This window comes from Ambystoma mexicanum, chromosome 9 (assembly GCF_040938575.1).
Source record: "Ambystoma mexicanum isolate Mex_15411 chromosome 9, UKY_AmexF1_1, whole genome shotgun sequence".
Classification (NCBI taxonomy): Eukaryota; Metazoa; Chordata; class Amphibia; order Caudata; family Ambystomatidae; genus Ambystoma; species Ambystoma mexicanum.
In genome coordinates, this window is record NC_090931.1 from 878,655,671 (window position 1) to 878,679,538 (window position 23,868).

Consider the following 23,868-nt stretch of genomic DNA (forward strand, 5'->3'; position numbering starts at 1 on the left):
ACATCAAAGGCGAGCCTTGGATGGCCTTGGCCTCAGGAATGTTAATGGAGCTGGGCACTCTGAGCTAGTGTGTCTCTCCCAGCCAGACACACACAAGCGGAAACACTGACACGTCACACTTCAGATAACAGGGAAAGCGGTGTGGTTTCATCCACCTCGCCATCTATGCGGCATCCCCCCCCCCTCTGTTGCTGCGACCTCACGGGAGCAGGCCGTCCTGGCAGTGGTTATTTCCCGCATTGACTACTGGAACAGTGCGCATACTGGTCTTTCTGAGTAAACCTGGGACAGACTTCAAAGGCGACACACACGATGCTGTCATATGGGTGGTCCTTTGGCATTGAAAGGACACATCACATGGCCCTGTGTTGAGATGGCTACTGGTCAAGGCAAGAGTTCAAGTGAAATCCCTCTGTCTGCATCATTAAGTTCCCCAATAGCTCTACCTCCTCTACACCGATGCATTATGCAACCTGGCCAGGATCCCCAGGCCTAGCTTGCAAAACAGGCTTGCGTCACACTGTGCTATATACACATATATAGGGCAGGAATTCCCCAGGCACAAGGCTTAACCCTACGCAAATGTTTGCCTCGTCCAGTTATCCTCCTTGTAGGGCTCCTCCCCTACTCCTTTGCCTCCTTAACACAGTACTCATCTTTGCCACCCATATGCGCTTCCCCGCCATTCGCCTCATCACAGGCCGTCTCTCCGTGCAGCACCTTGCACTCTTGAAGCTCCTTCTTCTTGCCCTTTTCATGGGTTGCCCAAACCTGGCCAATGCTATATCCCGCTGCATTCATGCTTGAATGCTTCCATGATATGATATGATCATTCACCTTGCACTCTTGAAGCTCCTTCTTCTTGCCCTTTTTATGGGGTGCCCAAACCTGGCCAATGCTATATCCCGCTGCATTCATGCTTGAATGCTTCCATGATATGATATGATCATTTATATAGCGCCTACGCACGTGTTTCAAAGCGCTCAAAGCGTTTCTAGTCGCTGCCCACCGAGCGATGCCTCCTGCTTCTGCCTTGCCTCCTGACTCATTACCAATGGTTTTCACTCACTTGGAATTACACCGATTGCCAGCATCGCCCTACAAGCACCTCCTATCTCTTGCAGGAGCTCCTGAGGCCTGCAGTGACATAAATAACTGCAAGCTGTCGTATACAGTCAACCTCTTATTGCCCAATTGATCTGTGGCTTAATATCAGTGCTGCTAATATCCCTCTGCCATTAATCTTGAACAGAAATATACTGAGAAACCAGTCTCCGCGCTTTCATCGGTTCAATCTGATGATACACATTCTGAGGCCTCCTCCTTGCTGGAGTAAAGCGCTTTCCGTGAAGTGTGCTAGGTGAATAATACATAGATTCAGAGGCTTTAATGCATCATGTCTTTCACGTTTCAATATTCATTTTCATCGTAATGATCCGCAAATTAGTCACCGACTCTGTGCAAATGTATCCAGATGTATGTATTTATTTTCTTTTTGAAATGTTTATTTTAGTGTAAACTATATACAAAGTGTCACATATTGAACAGACATATATTATATACAGTTTGCAATGGTAATACATTAAAATCAAATCTTTCCATATTTATTCAATAAGTCTTTGCCTGTTTCGTGCCACACGTGGAACTTCTTCAGGAATTGTACATTAAAAAGCTTGTGTCTCTTAGTGCTGCAATGACTAGGATAGAACCTGCCCGCTCTTCTGTGGTTTCCACCTTCTCTTCACCAGCAGGTGGCTGTTTCATCTGTATTTCTAGGTGTAAAGCACCTAGAAACAGGATTGCTGTGTTCTGCCCTGTGTACAGTGTTTCTCTTTGAAGTGCTATGCTCCTTATGACAAATTATTATATCCAAATATTGGGATTACTTCAGAAAGTCTGCAAAATGCCCACCTGGAAACATGTGTGTACGGGCGCGTTATAATAACTTATCAAATCACATCACCTCTTCTATAGAGTGTATTGCACAGCACCCACTTACGTCTTTTTATTTCTGAGCTGCCAGACGTCTTAGCCCCTATTCTTTCTTGCTTATGTCCACACAACTCTCTGAAGCAACCTGCAAGCACTGGAGAAAAGCACTAGCACATGGAGACACCACACTAGATTGTTTCTAACATTTAATATTACACTAAGAGTATTTACACTGGCACCGCCCCTTGGGCAGTGATTGGTCAGAATTGTCCCTGTACATTTGTTAAGTGAGGTCTGACAGGATTGCAAAGAGTCAGTTTCCATTTTTACCCTTTCCAAACTGAGACCAATATCGGACAAGAAGTTCCCTCCTGCCACTTTCTGTAGCATGTGTTCCTACTTCCTATTGTTGCCAGATAAAATGCCCCTGGGTATATACACCTGATGCTTGGGGAGGGGTGCACAGTGAAAGCCCAGGGGACAATGCAACCTTGTTTCTGGCTGGAACAGAGAAGTAGAAGTGTCCTGGATCCCATCATAGTTTATGATTGGTTCCTCGTTCCACGGAGCAGAGTCAGTATCGCATCTCCTCCCCAGGTGTGCAGCATATGCCCAACCAGGGAATCAGGATTCTTGGAAATAGTGTACACCAAGGTCATGTGTATGTGGAAAAAACAATATTTGGAAGCTTTGGGGGCTGATGTAAAGTATCCAAATTCCAACCATTTTGGTCATGTTCCAAAGCCCAGGTTAGGAGAAAAACAGCTAAGTTCCCAACTTGGGAACTCACGTCCCCTGCACACTTTCTAATGTCTGGAAGACCAGACCAGTAATTAGTTGATAATTTACACAGTATTTCACATGTTAATTACAAAGGAAATTGATTTGACTAGATTCACAAAAATAATTGTTCAAAGAAATAGATTAGGATCCAGGTCCTCAAATTCCAATTAGCAACTTGGCACAACACTATATATCCTCATTTACTCTGCATGCCTTTATAATTTATTTGATACAGCACTTCCTCCTGATGTTCAGTAAAAATATTGGCAAGCATTTTCAAAAGTGTTAGATAAGAAAGCCAAAGTAGATGGGGAAATATATTTGCCCAAGGTCACACAACCTTTGGATAAGCAGTAGTGAACCGTGTGTCAGTATCAGTAGCTTTATTTCACCAAAATCATAAGGATCTCAAAGCAGACATCCCACAACTCTTGAATCCTCAATTCACAAGAAAGGGCTTCAAGTGGTGCATAATCCAATCGCGGGTCAGTGTCATTTTAAACAATATTTGTTCGAGAGCTTAGATTGAAGCATGTTAAACTCAGTTTTAAAATGGTTATGGTTGCTTGCTTAGTGACCCCATAAACCCCCGCCTCCCCGAATGGTAAATATTGCGCAGCGATCCGTGATTTGTGGGAAATGTTTTGTTTGGCAGAATGTTTTGCATGGCTGCCCCTCCCCCATCAGGAGCTCTAGTAAGAAAGAGCTAAGCCATCAGTAGACCTTTGCACAAAGCTTTTCCTTTGGACTCAAGAGTTTGGCAGGCTAGGTCACAGTGCATCTCTGTGTTTGAGCACAGTTTACAGGATCCGCTTCCCTGTAAATGCTGTTCCTGTAAGGATGCTCCCTGGATAGTCCTCACTGGTTCAGAGATGAACAGATCTTTTGGCAAATTCCAATCTTCATATTTCATACGTGTCTTCTCGAGACAACATATGCCAAATGTGCTAAGTTTGAAATATTCCCAGACTTGCTTCCTATATTGTGTGATTAATCAATAGTTTACATCTCACGCATTCTAGCTTTCCACTTTGGCATTTTGTATGTTTCCTCACCCCACCGTGCCTGCTTTGTTCCTCCTTTCTTCCCTCCTGCCCCTCTGCCCGCTCCCGGATTTCCTATAACAGCCATCGGTAGACCACTGAAGGGGGATCCAGAGACCTGTCAGCATGACATGATTCCTTCTCTATGCCCCCCCCAAGACACAACATACCATGGCATATTTTAAAGAAATAAGTCTAATTCAAAATCATCTCCAACATTTTGCTAATACCTTTAAACGTATATTAAGAATCGATAATATGACAAATCAGAAGTTCAGGGTAGTAGGAAGGAAAGTGAGTGAAAGAGGAAAGTGAAGTTTGGTAGTGGCTAGAATCATAATTTTGCTAAAGTTATTCAGGGGTGCCCCTGTCCTCGTCCCAGGACAAATTGATTTACTCCTTCATGACTCCTATTGTGCCCGCCTTTTCTTTTTCAGATTGAAACATTTGATAGTCATTGTCACGTCTTCACAAAGTAGACCCCAGCCCTACATTCTGAAAGGTCCCTATTTACCCAATACCCAATGCCACCTCTTGGGCTTGGGACTCCAATCGGGCAGAAGGAAATAGGTAAACTCATTTGTTTGGGCTGCCTGTTTGGCTATTGAGGTTCTTAAAAATGATTCTCAGATCTAAAAAGTTATTATGCGATCAAGGTAAACCTTGGTTTCCCTCTTTTCTTGTCTCTGCACCTAGAACACTATGCACTATCTTTTTCCTAAAAGGGTCGCTGTGAAAAGATCTACCACAACATTTCTTAGGTTATGCACTGCTCCTTTTGTTAGATCTGGGACCCCAAGGATCCTAATATTGTTTCATCTATTTTGTCCTCCTAGAGTATAAAAGTCTCCAGTCAATTATTAGTTTGCTTCAGCCATTCTTACTAACAGCAAACTTTCCTTGAAATGAATGTAGATGCATTTCGGATATTTGAATGAATTCATGCACTCTGCACACTTGACCATCTTTTTGGGTATAGTTGTATTAAACTCAATGAGCCTGGTTTCAGTGGCCAGATGATTGGCTGTGACAGGAGTTTGGGTGGCCAATATAGCTTCTTAAATTGCTGAGACCAATGACAGTGTCTGTTAACAATGGTATTTAGGTCCAGTGATCTTCCTCCTTCAGTGTCTACCATCTCTTTGAGTTTTCCATCACCAGATTGTGCTGTAAGACTGACTTTCCGGCAAAATATAATGATTGGAGTGCTTAACCTTGACGCTCTCTACCAGTCTTTCTTGCAGATGGGTAAACCTTAAATTAACTGAGATGAGTCGGGACTACAGCATTTACCCCTTCAAAGATTTCATGACCCCCAAGAATTGTGCCATTTGTGGGTCCTTGCAAGGGGACTAATGGTTCAGGGTTTAGGATTACCTAGGCACCCACTTTTGCCTGTACCCCTTTGTGGACATCAGTACCAATCCACGAGTCTTCCCTCAATCAAGACGGCACCTGTGTCTCCATTGGGACTGCAAGGTACAGTCCATTGACCACATGACATTTTGGGCTCGCCTGAAACATACAGATACAATACTCTCCCCTACTTTCAAGGGAGTTTGCCGCACAGTTAGGGCGCTTACCCTGATCTAACCGCGTACTAGACCAGCTGCTAAGATTCGCTCCTGTCCTCCTCTTTTCCTGTCTAGATTTCCTTCTGTCAAAATATTTACTGGTGAATGCGTTGCCCAATCTGCAGCCCACCCGCTCTTGTAAGGCCCACCAATTTTCCAACTTTCATGGTCCTATCATACACCCCAAATTCGGGGTTTGGAAGATCAGTGACACGTTTGACGGGTTTCTTCGCACAGGTTTTGGTGTCATGGCATGGGGTTGCATGGGAATCAGATGCTTCTAGGTAGTTTGGCGGACTCAGTCTTTACTCTTTCATCAGGATGTGGGCATTTGACCGGTCTTACTTGCAATGGTCTGTGTAACTTTGACTGTGGCTGGGGGATGCATAGTTGATCTAGAGCTGGTATTTGGCGATTTTCATGGTTCAATGTCACTGAAGAGTTTGAAAAATTTGGCCACGGCCAACTTCCGGTCTCCTACCTCTAAAGGCTTCCCACACAGATATTTACATTGGACCCTCTCCACTGGTCTGTATCCCAAAGTGAGGGGCCACCAAGCTAGTCCAATCCAATTCTGATTACATCACGGAGTCAATGGCTGTGGCAATTGGGGGGGGTCCTTCATTTGGCTGGTTGAGCTTGGCAGTGGTGTGCCAGCCAATCAATTGAATGTATTCTCTGCAGACTTATTCCTTCTGGTTCTGCTGCACTGATGTTGTCCAACTCCCCTTATGAGGTCTGCAAAGGCTGCGTGTCACTCCAGCAATCTCACCATGTTCCAAAGACTCCTGGGCCGTGTTTCATGTCCCTGTTGGCCTGACATCTTCTTCCCGCTCATGTACATTCTGGTGAAAGCAATGCCTCCTATTTCTCTTCTTGGCCAGCTACAACCCTCTATGCACTGGTTGCCTCTGCGCCATCTGCGTGTGCGAATGCCAGAGGCAAAGTGGGCTGCATTGGCCACCTTCAAAACGTGCAGTTAAAATCAGGAAAGAAAAGTACATTTTTCCAAATCCCTATCGTTTTAACTCCTGACATCACTGCTACACGTACACCGGTGTGGAAGAGGCCACCAGCACTACACACATTACTGTGGCGAAGACCACGCGAAGTGGAGAGGTCTGAACGCCATAGGCCGCCATCTTGCTGCTAAAGGTCAATACATTTGACTCTAAGGAAGTAACTATTTCGCTCTGATTTAGCATGGCCTGGTGATAAGCGTTGTGGCTGAACTCGTAGATCCACTAAATCGTGCCAACTGATTCCTGCACGGGCAGAGCACTAAGAGTCCCCGCTTCCTGAACGAGCTTGCCCCTCTCCCCAAATCCCTCTCTGCATAATTAATGAATTTTCTGATTCTGTCCGGCTCCTCCGTTTTCTGAAGTTAACCCCAGAAACTTTGATTGATACATACAGAAGCTTCTCTGAATCACAAGGCCCCTTGAAAAATCCGAGGCCTACTTCAGCTTTTCCTGTTACGGCTGCCTCAAAAAGGCCCTCTAAATGTGCCCGTTTCTGCTTTGCTGGGTCTCTTCTGAGTGCCGCCACCAAAGCCTCTTTCATGATCCTGACATTGCTTCTCTGTGTGAGCCCTCCGAGTCCCCTGATTCCTGCTCCTGCAGGCTTTCCAGATTCTCGCTATGGCAATCCCAAAACTCCCAGCGCCCGGGGAACAACTTCCGCCATAGGACTAGAGTGCAGGAAGAGGGGGTGGGGAAGAGACATGAAAGCAACGTGTCGGAGCTGCAGCAGGTGCTGACACAGGTGGGGAATTGGTAAAATAAACAAGCACGCCGTAGAAGGGCTTTCCTTGGGTCGCTCTGTATTTCCGTATTTCCATGTTCAACAACGGAAGTTGTTTTCTGAGGAAGGGCTTTGAGTCAGCTGCAAAGAAAATAGCAGGAAACGATTGAGGAAAGGGCCCATCCGAGCTCTGCGAATTGAGTCAAGAAACAATAACTCTGGACCACGGAAGAGCCAAGGGGAAGTGCAGACTTTTAAGGAATTCAATTAACAAATGCAGAACAGTCTCTGGTGGAGCTGCCACCTGATACAGAACAGGGATCTCAGCGCTCGGCTCCTGGGAGCCCATTGATCTCAGGCACCTCAATGGTAAGGGCTGGGGTACATTGGAATGCTCCTAATGTTCCTCAAGCCGCAGGGGTTCGGCAAGGACACTGTACTGTGCCTGAAGCTCGAATTGTGAATCCGTAATGTCTTCCTCTAGAAGTATTGTACAGCCTCTAAGAGGTTCTGCACCCAATGTCAGATCGCTGGGGCCCACTGGCTGGCCTTTGCCACCAGACCTGAGAGGGGCCACTCCACACTGCCAACCCCCTCCCGAGACCTGCTGGAAACAGAGACTTTCAGTGGAGCGCCTAGTGAATTCTTTAATTGGAGGGGTGTGTTTCCTAAAAATATGTGCAAGCGACCGAGCATAGGGAGGGAGCCCAACCTGACAAATGTGGATTCAGGGGAGTTTCCTCCCAGAATATTTTTGGAATAATGGGTTCAAATGGTGCATAATACAGCACACTTTCTGTGAAAAATTGGATAAAAACCAGCAGGTCACCAACAGTGCACAGCAAGCTTTCTCAATGCATTTTCATGATGCTGTTGCCAACAATATATGCCAGTATAAAAAAGTTTTCATGCTGGCTTTCCCATACATTTCCATGCTGGCTGCCCCAATATATTCCAGTACAGAAGAACATACTCATGCATTATTTGCGCATAATGCCAGTAATGATACTATGAGAAATCGTGTTCACGCTGGCTCTGCCAATATATAGCAGTATTCCAACATAAGAACATACTCCTGTTCGCTTTGCTTCTAAATATACAAAATAACACTTATCATGCTTGCCTTAACAGAGATGCCAAAACAAACGTCATGCCACAGTAGTAGTATTAGTAATAAACGCTTTATTTGGCTTACACCATTTACAAAGTAATAAAAAAGAAGCATATCATACATATACATATGCATATACAACATTTAAAATGAACTAAAATACATGCAGAGCTGCACAACAGTTTACATTCACTGGTTGCCAAATTAGAATACATACAACTTTCAGAGTAAGGCCAAGTTAAAATTGTCTTCATAACCATTTTAAAGAGGAATTTACATATTCACAGAGGGCAGAGATAAAACACCTATCACCACAGGACAAGATGAGCAGCATTGCCTCAGAAACTGATCTAACATTGTTACGTATAAAATTACAACACAGCCACTGCCTCCTTAAATCTAATAGTATATTGAAGACTAACAATAAAATTAGGTAAATCCTCAATAGCCCTACAAGAACAGTGCTTATTCTTGAAAAGCCATGACATACAATCCTTCAATGGTAGAGTATTAAGCCTAACCACTGCCACATTGGGCCTTTGGGCAGGTGATTTTATTGTTCTTTTTGGGGTATTTACTGAAGTTGAACTACGTGCAGCATCTATGCCACAGTAAGCAATGGCTGGACTGGCTGTCCCAAAATGCCAGTCTAGCCACGTAATAACACTTAACAGGCTTGCTTTACCATAGATGCCAAATAAAACAAAATATGTCATGCTACAGAAAAAAATGGCTAGACTGGCTGTCCCAAAATGCTAGTCTAGCCACATAATAGCACATATTATTTTTTAAATAACAGAATGTTTTACTGGGCATCTATGACAGATGCCCAGTAAAAACTGCCATTGTTGCAGAGCCCCTTCTCCACCTCCACCCGCCAACCTTGCAAAATCAGTACCCTGGCCCAGCACAACGCACCCATTCATTGACACAACATGCACTCCCTCATTCAAACAGACCATTCACTCACCCATTCACACGTGCACCCATACATCACATACTCAGTCATGCACACACATCAAATCATTTTAATTAATAAAAAATTAAAATCTTACCTGCATGCTACTCCGTCTAGACTCTGCCGGGAGCTCCAGAAATCCCTCTGGCTCATGCCAAACACAAACAAGAACCAGGAAGCAAAGAGAGCTAACTGGTTCCTGGACATTCACACAGGAGCCTGAGTGCTTCCAACGTTGCACGTTTTTCTGTTTGTATGTGGGGGAGGCGCAGGATCACTCCTTCTTGCATACAAACATGCAGTTTCCCATCCTGCATCACCAATGGGCCATGCAAGGCTGGGGAAGCAAAACGCTGCCACCTTGCACAGTCCATTGGACATGTGCGCTGTGGAACTAACCTGTCAAAGGAAACCACATTTCCCTTTAACAGTTTAAGCCAGCCCAGGTGCGCTCCTTCATATGCAGATGAGGGAGCATTCAGTGTTTGCACTGGGCTGGCACGGCTCCTCCATAATAGGTGAGGGTTCCCTGCGGGTTGGCGCCCACTCGCCCAATACGGACGTGCTGCCCCTGGATACAGCACTAGACAACCTGGACAATAAATGAACTGTTAGCATAACATAAACGGGGATGGGCTACATCCTGAGTTCTTACTTTCACCCTATCTCCAAAAAGTACATCACAGCCAGATAGCATTTTGAACATAGAGGGGAACTCTATTTTTGGAACAATTAACAGATACTGGTTAGGATGCTATTCCCCCTACCCTCCTCTACCTGGGTATTTATTGCACAGTTCTGTCTTGCTGCTTAGACTGCTCTGCCTGTACTAAACAGACCCGTCAAGTGGAACCCCTAAGGCTGTCCGCCAGTGCCCTCCTTCATCACTCCCTGTGGTTAACCCCTAGATGTATAGCTATAGACTAGCTTCTAGGGAGACCAAAGTGGCACGTCAGCACCATGTTAGACCACTTTGCACCCTTCATAGTTACCCTATTTGCGCAGCTAACTTTCATAGTAATACACCTCAGGCACATATACCGTATTTAGCTTTCAGCTAGCTTTCACCTAGTACAATATCGGTCAATCTCTACACAACAATGTATGCACAACTAATCCTACCTCAAGGCTGCTGTAGAGAGCCACTAGTCCTACCTCCCATGTCAGATACATGAAAGGAGACACATTGCCCCTGGCTATGGGACACAGTACCTCCTAGCTGTTTGCTTGTGCCGCTGGCTGGCATGCGTCCATCACCATTGTTGCCTCCAAAGCACCACAGACACACTGAAATATATCCTCAGGGCGGGCTTTTCCCCAATGACTGGCTGGCTGTTTTCCCCAACCAACACTGAGAAGGTGCATAGGCAGACCAGTGCACCCAAGCCTGCCCTCTCTCTTGTGTTGCCCAGCCTGGCCCACTTCCTGTGTGACGGGAGGGTCTCGCCAGCTCTGCTGGGCTGTAGCCAGCACCCAGTTCCACTCAGGGATTATGGTTCAGAAAGTGTCCTGCCTACAAGAATGACATCATCCCAACCCCTCCCCACCTCATCTGGAAGGTGGGCGAGGCAGCTGCTGTGGATTCCACGGAGGCGGGTCTGCCACGGTTTGGGACCTGGCCTACCTAGGCAGGGTGCCTGATGTCTCGCCTGGGCCACCTCCAGCGCAGCCCGGGACTTCACCCCCCCTGGGCACCAGCACTCCACTACCTGTCTCCACCTGGCTCTGGGGTCGCAGTACTAGTGATCTTCCTTGCTTTTCACTCCTCCATGGCCACCATGATGGCACAATGATGCAGGGTGACCGTGAGGCGGCTCCCTCCCCACCACCCACGTTAATGTACTATCGCGGCTACGTACGCCAGCCTCACTGGATTGCATTAAAACAGTAGCGCTGGTGTGTGCTTTCATTGATCTTTTCCCTTGGATGACCTGCTCATAAGAAAGGGATGTAACCCCAAAGTATTGTGGCCCTCATTGGATTAGGAATTGCGCTTCACTGTGAGACCCCTTATCTCCCTTGGCCATGTCTATGCCTAAACTAAAGGTTCCTTACCGTGCCCCTTACTCCCCGTCGGCACCTACACATTTGTGGTGGGATGCGTGGTGGTGCATTGCCTAGGCTATCTCTCCTACACCTCGTCCACATACACCGACACAGTTAAGGCAAACACAGCCTCCAACGCTGGGCATACCCCAACCCGGTTAATGCACACACAACCTATAACTTGACTTATACTTGAAAAACAGCCAGCCTGGCCACTGAAAAGAGATGATTGAATTGTATGCCAGTTTCCTATAAGCCTTACTTCTTGTGTCAACTGAACATGGTTTTAGCTCCGGCGTAATTTTGGGCACCCTTTGAGTGCATAGGATCAACTGTTGCATTCCTCCCAAGGTTGCTCCAATGGAGAGCATTGAATTGGCCAATAGTAACATCTGCTTTGTACATCAGTAGGAACTCGAAATAACCTACAGTGGCAAGTACTATATAAGAGCAGAGGGGATCATTATATGCCTCTTGTAAATCAAGTGCGTTGTTAATAATCAAGGAGTGGATTTGTAGTGCTCCACTATGTGAATCTTTTCCAAGAGTACCATGGGGTCATCCTTAGTCCTCACCCATGCCCCTGGGCATCACTCTGGTTGTTGTGTGTAGGTCGGAGCAGCTCTTAGAAATGGTGAGGACATGGGCAGTTGTCAAGTCACTTGTTGGCACCAGCCATGCTCCCTCGCCTCCATTTCTGGTGGTGGTGTTGGGGGCAAATGTTCTTTAGTTGTTCATGTTTTGTTTTAAGTGCATATCTTTGTTGGCACTCGCCTGGGATTTCTTTGTTTGTAGGGTTTGTGGGCAATGCTGTGGACTGGCCTTGGGCCCACCATAGCCTACTTGTGAGCCATGCCACGGGCTGCCTGTACGTTATGTAATGAAGCCTCTGTGGGTCATTTCGGGCGTCACCTGTGGTTGTGTCATTTCATTATAGTTAGCTGTGGTTGGAGGACTCATGACGTTCTTGGCCATGCACAATGCACATCGCACTACATGGAGGGCTATTTGGAGGGTGTAATTTTCCATTTGCATAGGATCCTGTTCCGCGTTTTTCTCTGGTCTGTTTGTGATTGCCCCGTTAGCAAATGTGGTCATAGGTGGAGCTAGGCACTAGCTTGCAGAGGCTGCGGGATCCATGAGTTGATAAAGTAGGTAAGGGTCTGTCTGTGTGGATGAGAGAGGAGGAAGGATGCCTTTTTCTCCAGTGTGGGTATGGGGCACATCAGGATGCAAGACTGTGACTGTGCTTGGTGTGGGTAAGCTGGTGCAATGCAGCTCATGCTACGTTGTTGCTTTGAGTTGGGTTGAACTTGGCCACTGTAGTTTCTTTTTGGCCCAGAAGCTTTTTGGAACTAGATTGTCTGTGTGGGGGGCAGGGGGGTTGGGTTGGGGGGGATTAATGACATCACCATAGAGATGCAGGCAGGACATGTAATTATGACAGATGCTGGGGACCGAAGAATCATCTTGAGGTGGTGGGTGGACAGCAGAGTGAGACCCGGACAAGGAAGGCACCATCAAGGGATGGAACACTTTGAATTAATCATAACCACTAGGAAGTTCTTTGGACAGCTCCCATTCCATTTGTTTAGCCTGACTGCAACACTTCCAAAGTTGCCCATTTAAATGCGTTATCAGTCTTGCTCCTGCCTCCAGTGAGAGGAGTCCAGCCATTAATGCAAGGCGACGTTCTGTGTTCACAAGAACACAAGGAAGCGCAGACCTATTTCTGTCTTGTTGGGCCTCTCCCATGAAGTGTTGCTTGGTTTGCCAGGTACAGCCAGCAAGGAAACCACATCTGTGCATACCCACTCCTATTTAGGGAGCCTCACAAGAGACACCACAAAGGGATGGAGAAGAAGCTTTGAAAGGATCAGAACCACTGGGAATTCCTACAGGCTGCTTCTTTCTATTGCATTGATTTTCAGCCCGTTTCCACCATTAAAGGACAGGGCCAACCATATGCAAAAGAGTCTTGCGTGTACCCCAAATGCAAGCACTTAAACCTGAACTGATAAGTTAGGGTCAGTTCCCTTAACATGTGTGAAGGAAAACGAGAACTTGGCTGGGACCGGGTCCTTTTGTGTCAGCTCTAGAGAAACAGCGTTCCCCTGGGGATGCTCAGATAGTACTAAGTGATCTGGCCCTGAGGGACCTTGTGAATCAAGTGGCATGTTGGGGAGTCTTGCTGCCAGCATGGTTATTAAGTCTGCAGATATATAACACGCTCCTGGAGTTCTAATCAGTGAGATGGTGAGGTGTGTGTGTGTGTTATTTGAAGTAGACGGTCATCCGCTCTTCTCTGATTGTGTGGGAGTTGGATTTCTTTGATTTGGGCCACATGTGTGTTTAGTCCATTGAGAAGTGGCGGCATGGGGCGTGGTGGCCTATGGGGTCCCAGTGTTAGTGGAATGGGGCCTTGTAGGAGTCCAGAGCTCTGTGAGCGAGTCCATTCTGTAAGGTCTTGATTGGGCCACAATTCTTTAAGCAGGGCATTGTGGGGTCTGGTGCATGCTTGTTGTTGCCAGCTTGTCTGACGGGATGTATCTAGAGGCATGAGTTTTATAGTCTACCCATGGGTATGGCCTTAGGGTATACCACAATGGTTCAATGGGGAATTACCACCCCATTCCAAGGTTGGCGGGGCGGTAATTCCCCATTGAACCATGGCCCTTCCCCATTCCCATTTTCGCCCCATAGGGCTCAATGGGAATGGGGAAGGCGCTAAGTACGGTACCGCAAATTGCGGTACCGTACTTAGCACCAAGGTCCCTTTGCGGTTCCCTACTTTAACGGCTGGTCTAGACCAGCCGTTCAGGTCGGGTCCCGCAAAGGGACCTCGTAGTAAGGCGCTACGTGTTTAACAGCGCTGCAGCCTTTTACGGCGCCGTTAAACACTTAGCGCCAGGGTCCTAATGAAGCCCTATATATGTAGAGAGATGGGACACAGAAAAGTATGCCTTGGGTTAATGTACGCATTGGAAGTACAAGGCAGTTTTGACAGGATTCAGTAGTCTCTGGTCTGTGAGGAGCTTGGGTGCATGCTCTGGCCATCCCGGCAAATATTTAGACTTGAAATACCTGCAGTGTCTATTTATCCTACTACAAATAAGTTCCTGAATAGTCATTGGGGAAAGTTCTCTTGCTTGGTGTCCATCAATGCTCCATCCAGTTGCCTTTTGATAAAACCATCTTTGCTTTCAACAAATAGATGGATTTTCCAAAGGCAAAGGAGTGCATATCGTTTTTCTATCATCAGACTCTCTCCTAGTGGTTGCAAGAAATTGCAAGTCTGGGGAGAACATGGAGTATACTATATACGTATCTCTAGCGAGCAGGTGAGGGGAGAATGATACCACTGTAGACCCCCACACAATGCACGATGTCCCCTCTTGACTGGCATTGAAAGATCAAAGACTAGGCCACAGTCTGTGCCACATGGTCATATTATCGCCCATAGTTTAGAGACAAGGCTGTTTAGAGCTTTCAAGCGTTGTGCATGGAGCTATTCGGACCTGTATGCTGGTGTGCTTGAGTAGAGTTTATCTCGTAAAGCAGTGGCGACATTCCAGAATGTTCCCCGTGCAAGTTTCCAACCTGCTGATTATGTGTCGTTTATTACCGCACACAGAATTCCAGAGCGTGAGGCAGCCACTGTTTTGAGAGCTGTTTTTTTGCTGGAGGCTGATTTAACAATGTTTTCATTGGAAGAGTTCCTGCCAAGCATCGCTCTTATTTCTGGAATGTTCTTTAGTAAGTAGCTTGGGTACGCTGGAGGATCCCTCTTGACTTTTATTGAGATGGTCTTGAAGGACAATTTTTGCTCAGTAGTAAAGTTGGTGTCTTTGAAGGTGAAGGACTTGGTGTCATAGGAGCAAATGCAAGAGAAGGTTCTTTGAACACAAATGCTTTACAGAGTGATGTGTTCATTAGTTGCATCAATCATTTTAAAAAGTAGGTTCTCGTTACAGGAATTGTTGCATATGTAAGAGGAGTTTAAGAGAAAATATTGTGCTTTTTACAGGGGACATTTTCAGAAAATATTCCTTTTGCAGGATCATTCGTTAGGAAGAATTACCAACAATTCAATCGAAAGCCTACAGTGTTTTGCGGTAAATAACTGGGTATACGCTGGAGCCGGATTCCTGCCATGTTTTAGGATGGTGGTGGAATTCTCAGATGGCGTCAACCAAATGCAAATTAGTCAATCCCTGCCCCAAATAGGACAGTCCAGCCAGATCTGTCCGATGACACCCCTTCTGCCTATTGAAACAAACATCATCATATGCATTTCTTCCTCATGAAGCATCATCAGAGCTTGAATCCCTGGGGATGGGAAGCAGGGGCTCCAAATTGGAACACACTTCTCAAACCTTGGGTGAAGATACCAATGGATAAATGGATAAACATGACATGGCAATGCTGGAGTTTAAATGCTGCTGCAACGGTAAGGGCGCCTCCTGAAGGACAGACACCTCCTGGTACCACATCATCAATTTAGCTTAGCTGCGTCTTTGCAGGGGATGATTAACATTTACAAATGTGTCTGACTTGGACCCAAAACGCACAATCTTTCCCAAACTGCTCAGCCAAGTCTTCCCTGAATGGAAGAAAGACAATCAATTGCAGACCTGTACGGTAGCTCAGTTATTTAAGCGCTTGTCCCAGACTGTATCTTTGTTCAGCCTGATGGACTCAGGTTACTGTACTGGCGGGAATAACCCATCACGTATCCTTCAGCAGATACACTGAACACCATTACATTCGATAATACTAACACCTATCAATACAGTGATTAGGAGTGGGAGTCATCTGGAATAATGTACTCTACTTTTACCCCTCTCTGTACTTGCTCTCCTGCCTCTTGATTGACACCATTTATCTTTCCCACTCATCCTTTTGTGGATTAGGCCATTTTTGGAGATTGGTGAGGCAGTACCAGAAATATCGGTCATGTATTCTCTGTGATATCATACGCTGACTGCAGGGATTCTAAATCTGAGCACCTAACAGACTTGCCCAAGCACGTTCTCGAGCCGCTACCACACACAACCCTACTCCATATTTAATTGAAAACTCTCCAAAACTGCTGTTGAATCAAAAGGCCTATGTTATCTCTACATATCTCCCTTTGTCAATCCTTCTGCATAAGCCATTTCACATATAATGGACTAATACTAATCCATTTTAACAAAAAGCAGCTTCCTCCTTGCCTAATTGCCTATTGTACCTTTACCATTTCCCGCTTTTATTGTGTTATGTTTATTTATTTATTGGTTATTTATAAAGCGCTTGTACAACAAGACAGTGTTTCAAAGCACCACAAGGCAAAAACAGAAGTGAACAATGGAGTGAATAAACTATGGAAACGACAATGAATAAATAATAAAGCAAACAGCAGTCCTACTAGGCATTGTGACATTCAGAGCGTGCAAGTGCAGTGAGAGAGAAAAGGGGGGAGGGGTAAAGTGTTATTAGGGTCACCCAGGGGGCAAGTGCAAGAGGTGCCTGTTGAGGAGGTGTGGGGGCAACAGGTAAATTCATAGGCAGAGACGTCCCAAGTGAAGGGGGAAGTCAACCGCCCAACAAGTAATTCCAGGGTGGAGACAATCCACCCAAAGGAGGATGTGGGCCCAGAGGGAAGAGCAGGTGGGTGGTGCTGGTGGCGATTGGGCAGAAGGCCAGGACCCAATTGGACTCTTGAGGGACCTGGGTGCCAATCTCAGTGCCAGAGGGGAAAGTTAGCATGTGAGGGGGGGAGGAAAGGAGGAGAAGAGAAAGGTCTTGAGTTGTTTGCATAATTTGAGGTGGTCCGGTTCAAGACAGAGAGAGGGAGACTGTTCCATGGGAGGGAGCCAGCTGAGGATAGAGATCTGCCCTCCGCCCTCTGCTTGGAGAAATGTTTGATCAGCAGAGATTTGGAGCCAGAGGATCAAAAGGATCGGGAAGGAGAGTATTTACTAAGAGAGAGCTGCAGCTAGAGTGGTCCCGTCCCAGGCTCCAGACAGCCTTGTGGATGATACAAAGGGTCTTGAATTTGATCCTTGCAGCAACCAGGAGCCAGTGGAGAGATTTTAGAGCTGGAGAGATACAGCCCCAGGTCTTGAGTCCAAGGATAAGTCTTACAGCCCTATTCTGGATTGGTTGAAGAGGATGGAGTGAAGAAAGAGGCAGGTTGAAGAAGAGGCTGTTACAGTAATCCAGTCTGAGCTCTAGTGACGTTGAGCTTCTGGGGGAAGGTGAGGAAAGGGAGAATGCCTCGAAGGAGGTGAAGTGAAAAGTGGGCCTTCTTGGCAAGGTCCAATATGTGACGAGTAAAGTAGAGGGGGGAGTCAAAGATGATCCCAAGATTTCTGACCTTAGTGGAAGGGGAGGGAGGTGAACCCATAGAGGGTGGACTGAGTGCAGGAGGGAGATGGGGAGCAGGTGTCCCAATAGGAAGAATCTCGTTCTAACTGGCATTAAGACAGAGATCATTGGATGTGCACCAAGACTGAATAGCAGGCAGGCCGTCAGGGATGATAGAGGAAGAAGGGGAAGAGGAGAGCTTTAGGAAGAGTTGTGTGTCGTCTGTGTAACACTGGAAATGAGGAGAGAAGGCAGAGAACAGGTGAGCAAGAGGTGCAAGGGAGATGTTGAAAAGCCAAGGAGAGAGGAAAGAGCAGTGGGAAACGCCACATGTAGAGAGAGGTATGGTGGAGGAGAAGGAGCCCAGAAGCACCTGTGAAAGGCGGTCAGTGAGGAAGGAGGTCAACAAATCCAGTACCCGGTCTGAGATATCAAGCCACTTTTTGAGGATAGAGTAGTTAACTGTGTCAAAAGTAGAAGGGATGTCAAGGAGAATGAAAACATCACGAGTGTTAGATTCAAGATTTGCAAGCAATTCTTCATGGGTGTTCAGGAGAGCAGTTTCCATGCCTTTGGATGCTCGGAATCCAGATTGATGGTCATGTAAACAACCATTGAGTCAGTGTATTGGGTCAACTGGGGGAAGAACAACTTCTCCAGGAGTTTACCAAGGAAAGGTGTAGTAGAGATAGGGCGGTAGTTGGCAGGACATGAGGGTCAACCGAAGGATATTTTAGGACGGGGTGCACAAAGGAGTGCTAGACGGAAGAAGGGAAAGAACTAGATGTTAAGGAGTGGTTGCAGAAGTCAGCAAGAGCTGGAAGAAGGGAGGAGATGTTATCCTTAATGGTTCTGGAAGAACCGGGTGAAACCTGCTCGGATGAGACCTTCATAGAGTGGACCACTGTAGAGATATCATCCGTTGTGATAGTAGAGAAGGAGGAGAGAGTAGGTGGGGATGGAGCAGAGGCCAAGGGACGGAGGGAAGGGGCAGATGGAGTAGTGGATGAAGGGGAAGAAGAGAGAGAGGTCAGAATGTCCTGAGTTTTAGAGGGGAATTGGGTGGCAGTGCAGTACAGACAGCCTGAGAAGGAAGAGGTGGAGACTGCAGATTGATTGGCTATCTCTTTACAGATTCTGAAGAGTTCAGCTGTGTTGTTAGAGGCTCCAGAGATACAGACACTCTTTTTGGAATGGATAGAGAGACAATATTGCCTTTGGAGTAGGCGACAAGTCAGTTTATCAGAGGATGAGCACGAGGCTTGCCACTTCCATTCAGCAATTATGCACTTGCATTTCAGAGTGGATAGATTGGAGTCGTACCAGATGTTACACTTGGAGGTAGGTTTAAGGAGGATCCTCATGACAGGGGAAAGAATATTAAGAGTGTTAGTGATAGCAAGATGAAAATTGGCAAGGACAGAGTCAGTGGAAAGTCAAGAGGAGGGGCAGGAGGAGGGATGAAGGTGGAGGCAAATGCAGCAGCTGACACACATTTCATCAGTTGGCAGTGCTAGTGGAGACTTGGTCAGGGGGCTGAGGGGTCCCAGATGAGAAGAAAGGAGAGAGTGGTCAGACTAGGGGAGAGGGGTAGTGAGAGGGTTGGAGAGTGGGATATCAGCAGGGATGAAGGCATCAAGAGTGTGTCCGGCAGAGTGGGTAGGGCCGGATGGGAGAATAGTGCTGGAGAGAGAGGTACAGAGATCACAGAAGAGTGAAGAAGCAGAAACAATGGAGTCAAGGTGGATGTTGAAGTCACCATTCCTATAGGAAGACAGCCACAGTGCAAGGGGGCCTGTAGATAGTGGCAATAGTGGCAAGTGTGAGAGCGAGAGTTAGAGAGACACCAAGCTTGCAATCAATACTTTCTAAAGAGGAATAGTACTGGGTGGGTATGAGAGAGGTAGGGGCTCACACAGGAGAGATCAGGGCTACTCCACCTCCAGGTTGGTTGGGCCGAGGCTTGGAAAGGATCTTGTAGACGTCAGGGAGGAGAGAGTCAAAAGCAGTGACAGAGCTGCCATTGAACCATGTCTCGGTGAGAGCAAGGCAGTTGAGGTCAAAGTCTTCACGAAGGAGGCAGATGTCAGAGGAATGTTTGACAGCAGATCAAATGTTTAGAGTGGCTAAATGTAGCCATTAACTACCTTCAAAGATCTTCCAAGGAGCAGTACAGGGGGTGGTAAACCCGTTGGAGGTGTTGAAGGAGGTGCAGAGAGAGAGGAAAGAGGAGTAGCAGGAAAAGATAGGACGTTGATGAGGGCTGGCAGATGCCAGTCAAAGAGAAGGAGATTGTGTTGAGGACCCTGGGCCATGACAGTGTCATTGTGACAGACATTAATGATGCACCTAGAGGATGAGAAGTACACCAAGAGTGCTTTCCATCTAGTGCTGCCATTAATGGGTGAAGTGGAAAAAGGGGAGAAGGGAGAGATCAGATGGGAGGTCCATAGGTCTGGAGAGGGGACAGAGAAGATGATATCCGTGATAGTCCGTCTGCAAGTAGCACTTACATAGGTGTCAGCGATAGGTAGGTCAGGATTAGATGCCAAGAGATTTTTTAAACTTTCTTTACAGACTTTGTGAGAGAGGAGGGATAGGTGATAGAGTAACAGTTAGAATAGATGGGAGGGATAGAGAGTGCCATTGAGGTGGAGGAGAAAGAGCTGGTTGAAGAGGCTACACAATGCAAAAGCCAACTCATCAAGTGGCATAGCAGCCAAAGGATAATGCACAGTTGTAAGGCACACCTAGATTCGAATTTTCCCAAAAAGCACTAAATAGCAGCACAAAGTGGGGGGGGGGTGAACAGTTGTAAGGCTCACCTTAGAGGCAGAGCATACTGCAGATCAGCAATGCAGTGCAAGAGAAAGGCATCAACATTTGAGTAACAGGCCCACTTGTGGAAGACAGGCTCATAGACAGCAAATAGAGTATGCAGGTAAAGACAGTTGCAGTGGTGAAAGAGAAAATGGTAAAGTTAGAGAAGAGGCTGGCTTTGTTGTCTTCCGATGAGGGACAGCATGGCCTAAGCGCTTAACCTAGAGGGAGGGGGCAGTCAATCAGGGTCTGCATGGATGCGTGCTACGTGATGGAGGGCCACAATGGAGGCAGAAATTAGTCTAAGGGGGTGTTGCACACAAGTCAAGGCAGGGGCAGTTAAAATATATGGCCAGTAGGCTTCTCCTTGCAGGCCAGGTGTCCCCAATTGGTGTTGATGGACAGTCGGAGCAATAGTCAAGTGTCAACGAAGAATGGCTGCTTACCAGTAGTTTTGACTTTGTATGAGGCGTCCTCTGGGTCCTCCAGGCCCAGCAGGGCCAGACATGGAGGGACTTGGCCCTTAGATGGAGGCCCTTTTAGGGGGCCGGCGATTGCCTGCCAGGTCCAGCCGTGGTCCAGAGGTAGTGGCTGAGCCCAGCAAATCAGGGTGTGGCCACGAGCCACAAGGCCAGCTCAAATCAGCTGGTGCTTAGACAGTGTGCGGAAGCTATCATGAAAAGCCTCACTGGTCCACCCTTTGGGGACAGTGTGGGCGGGCGGGGAGGAGGTGGTGCTCCATGCAGTGCTGGTGTGAAAAGAAAGATGCATAGTAAGCGGCGCACTTTATGGAGGTCGGAACCTTGCAGGGGCTGGCTATTGCCTGTCGGCTCCGGCAGTGGTCCAGAGGTAGTGGCTGAGCCCAGCCAAACAGGGCACAGCCACGAGTCACGACGCCAGCTCATATCAGCTGGTGCTGCAGGCCACGCAGGGTGGCCATCATGAAATGCCTCACCGGTCCAAGTAAATCAAGCACCCTCTGGGTGAAAGTGCAGTCGGGTAGGAGGTGGTGCTCCAACAGTGCTGGTGTGAAAAGAAAGGTGCGCGGGAAGCAACGCACTTTACGTAGGTTGGGCCTTGGGGAGTGAGCGATTGCCTGCTGGCTCCAGCTGTGGTTCTTCAGTAGTGGTTGAGCCCGGCCAATCAGGGTGCATACGCGAGTCACGAGGCCAGCTCAAATCAGCTGGTGTTGCCGCCCGCACGGGGTGGCCATCATGAAATGCCTCACCTGTCCAAGTAAATCAAGCACCCTCTGGGGGAAAGTGCGGGCGGGTAGGAGGTGGTTCTCCAAGGAGCGCTGATGTGTTATAGTCTAACTCTTGCTCCCTTCTAGCAAGCTAAGTTCTGGCTATCCCCATATGGGTGCCGAAAATTACGGCATTGGTGTTATGGCACTGTATAAAAGCATAAGAGCATAACTTAAACCATTGCATTGAACAATGTTATTTGCTATTATATATGTGGTTGTGCTTCTTTGACCATCATCAGTGAGGTGGAGCTTGAGGCCTGAGCCACAGCAAGCAACAGGGCCCAATCTTGGCCTGCATACCTCATTGAGGGTGTGAAATCAATGAGTAGAGATGCAATGGAATTGGTTGTGCTCACGCTTGAAGGCCACTGTGAACACCAAAGCTAGCACTTCCTTGATTGATTCTGCTTATTCCATGCCAGAATGGTGTGGTGCAGCAGTTTGGTGCAGACTGATCTTTTATGCGGGAGGGTCTGGCACATTTGCATATCTTTGGGCCTCCCTCCTACTGGATAAGCATAGCTGAAAAGGTTACAATGCCGCCGTTTCGAATCACCTGTGGTTTAGAAGTGTACACTCAAGCATTTTTATGACGTATTAGTTGCAGCAAGCATGTTGTAAGATTGTATTCCTACCATTTTCATACTAAACACTGGAATGACAGAGCCTTTTAATCCTAATTCTGGTCTGAGCTTTCTTCCTTGACTTCTTGGCTGTAAGTGACCCCACCAGAGCCTGTAGCTCAGTTCTCGTGGCTCTTCTGCTGTGATGATGTCTTCTGGTGCCTATCTAAGTTGTTCCTTGGTTTGGCAGGTCCCGCCACCTCATTTCCAGAAGGTGACGGCCACACAGAAGCGTGCAGAGAAGACCAGCTCTCTGCGGTGGGGCCTGCAGGAGGAGCACGAGGTAGATTACCAGCAGGCTCTGGTCCAGGTCAAGGATAACCTGAGGGAGCTGGAAGGCCCAGACATCAAGGAGACGCTGCAGGAGCAGATCCGCCAGTGGTTCATCGAGTGCAGGTAAGGTGCCGGGCATGGCATGGGGCGGTCTGCAATGGGGGAATGGTTCATCCGTTGGGTGGATCCCAATAGGGAGAGCAAGTGCACTGCTTTAGGGATGACCATTCCCTGAACTGCAATAACTAATGTGTAATGTGAAGCAGCTCGGTGTAACTGCTGTACTCCGCCGCAATTATCGGGAGATTGTGCCAGGTGCGCCGCCGCAGCAGCCTGGCAAACAGAATGACGATGGGCATGAGTATCACAAATCTCTAATGCACCAGAGTTTAAACAGACACCCCTTTAGCCCCCAGCGGAGCAAGGGCCCAATCTATTCAGAAGCCCCCATATTCGCCCAAGAACTGTTGTAAGCCTCATACGGCAGGAATCTCAGGGCCCACTCACCACATTATGCAGTTTTTGTGGTACTCCAATGTGGAGCGCCTTTGTTCCACAGGAGCTTCCTGCTGCTGGCTAAAGGGCGAGGGCGGAAGCTCAATTTGAGAGGATGCAGGTGGGCAACATGTCGATAGGTGCGCACACGTTCTACCGAAAGGAGTCCTTTGTTATCCTAAAGTGAAAGAAGATCTATGGGGTGTTTCAGGTTTTCCAAGTGCACTGAAATGTATTTTATTTATTTAGCATTTATTTACAGCGCACAAAACCCAGAGGCATCTAGGCGCCAGTTACAGTGAGTGCTTGATACACAGAATATGCAGAATGTACAGTCTGGTAAAGCCTTTCCGCATGTTACGGGGAGCTATATCAGGCATGCATACATAAGACATGGTTGTATCTGTCTACTGGTCTGCTTTTGGCATTATGACAATGTGCGCTCCGCACTGTAACTGTGATCTTTAATAATCATTAGCACCTGGCATGTGAGAGCCAGCCAATCACCTTCCTCCAACGCGGCGTGGAATAGGGAGCTGGATGCTTATCATCCATGAGCCGGGCTCTCTAACTTTCTCCCCATTGTCTTGAACCTGCTTCCCCATTCCCCAACTTTCCTGGTGCCCTCACCTTCCTCACTTTGCCGTAGAAAGTGCATGCACCCCATTCATGTAACCGTGGAGGCCATGATGGATCAGTGTGTGTTTCTCTTTGACGAAAGGGCACATGGCTGTGTGCACCCTTTTTTCAAAGGAAAACTCCTTTGGGTCTGACATCACGCTATTTGCACCCCGTTCTCCATTTCTGTGTACTTAAAGCGTGAAGCCACACATTAAGGTTGGCTCTGCCTGTAATAGCCCGGAAACC

The 23,868-nt window shown here is 47.3% G+C and overlaps 1 protein-coding gene across 1 annotated transcript in view; it reads left to right on the forward strand.

Annotated features, from left to right (window-relative positions):
* Positions 1 to 23,868, forward strand: part of IQCA1 (IQ motif containing with AAA domain 1) — a 1,010,495-nt gene that overhangs the window by 281,021 nt on the left and 705,606 nt on the right. Inside the window, exon 6 of the mRNA XM_069615989.1 lies at positions 22,424 to 22,629. Coding sequence (XP_069472090.1) covers positions 22,424 to 22,629 — 206 coding nt within the window. The remainder of the gene's footprint in view (positions 1 to 22,423; positions 22,630 to 23,868) is intronic.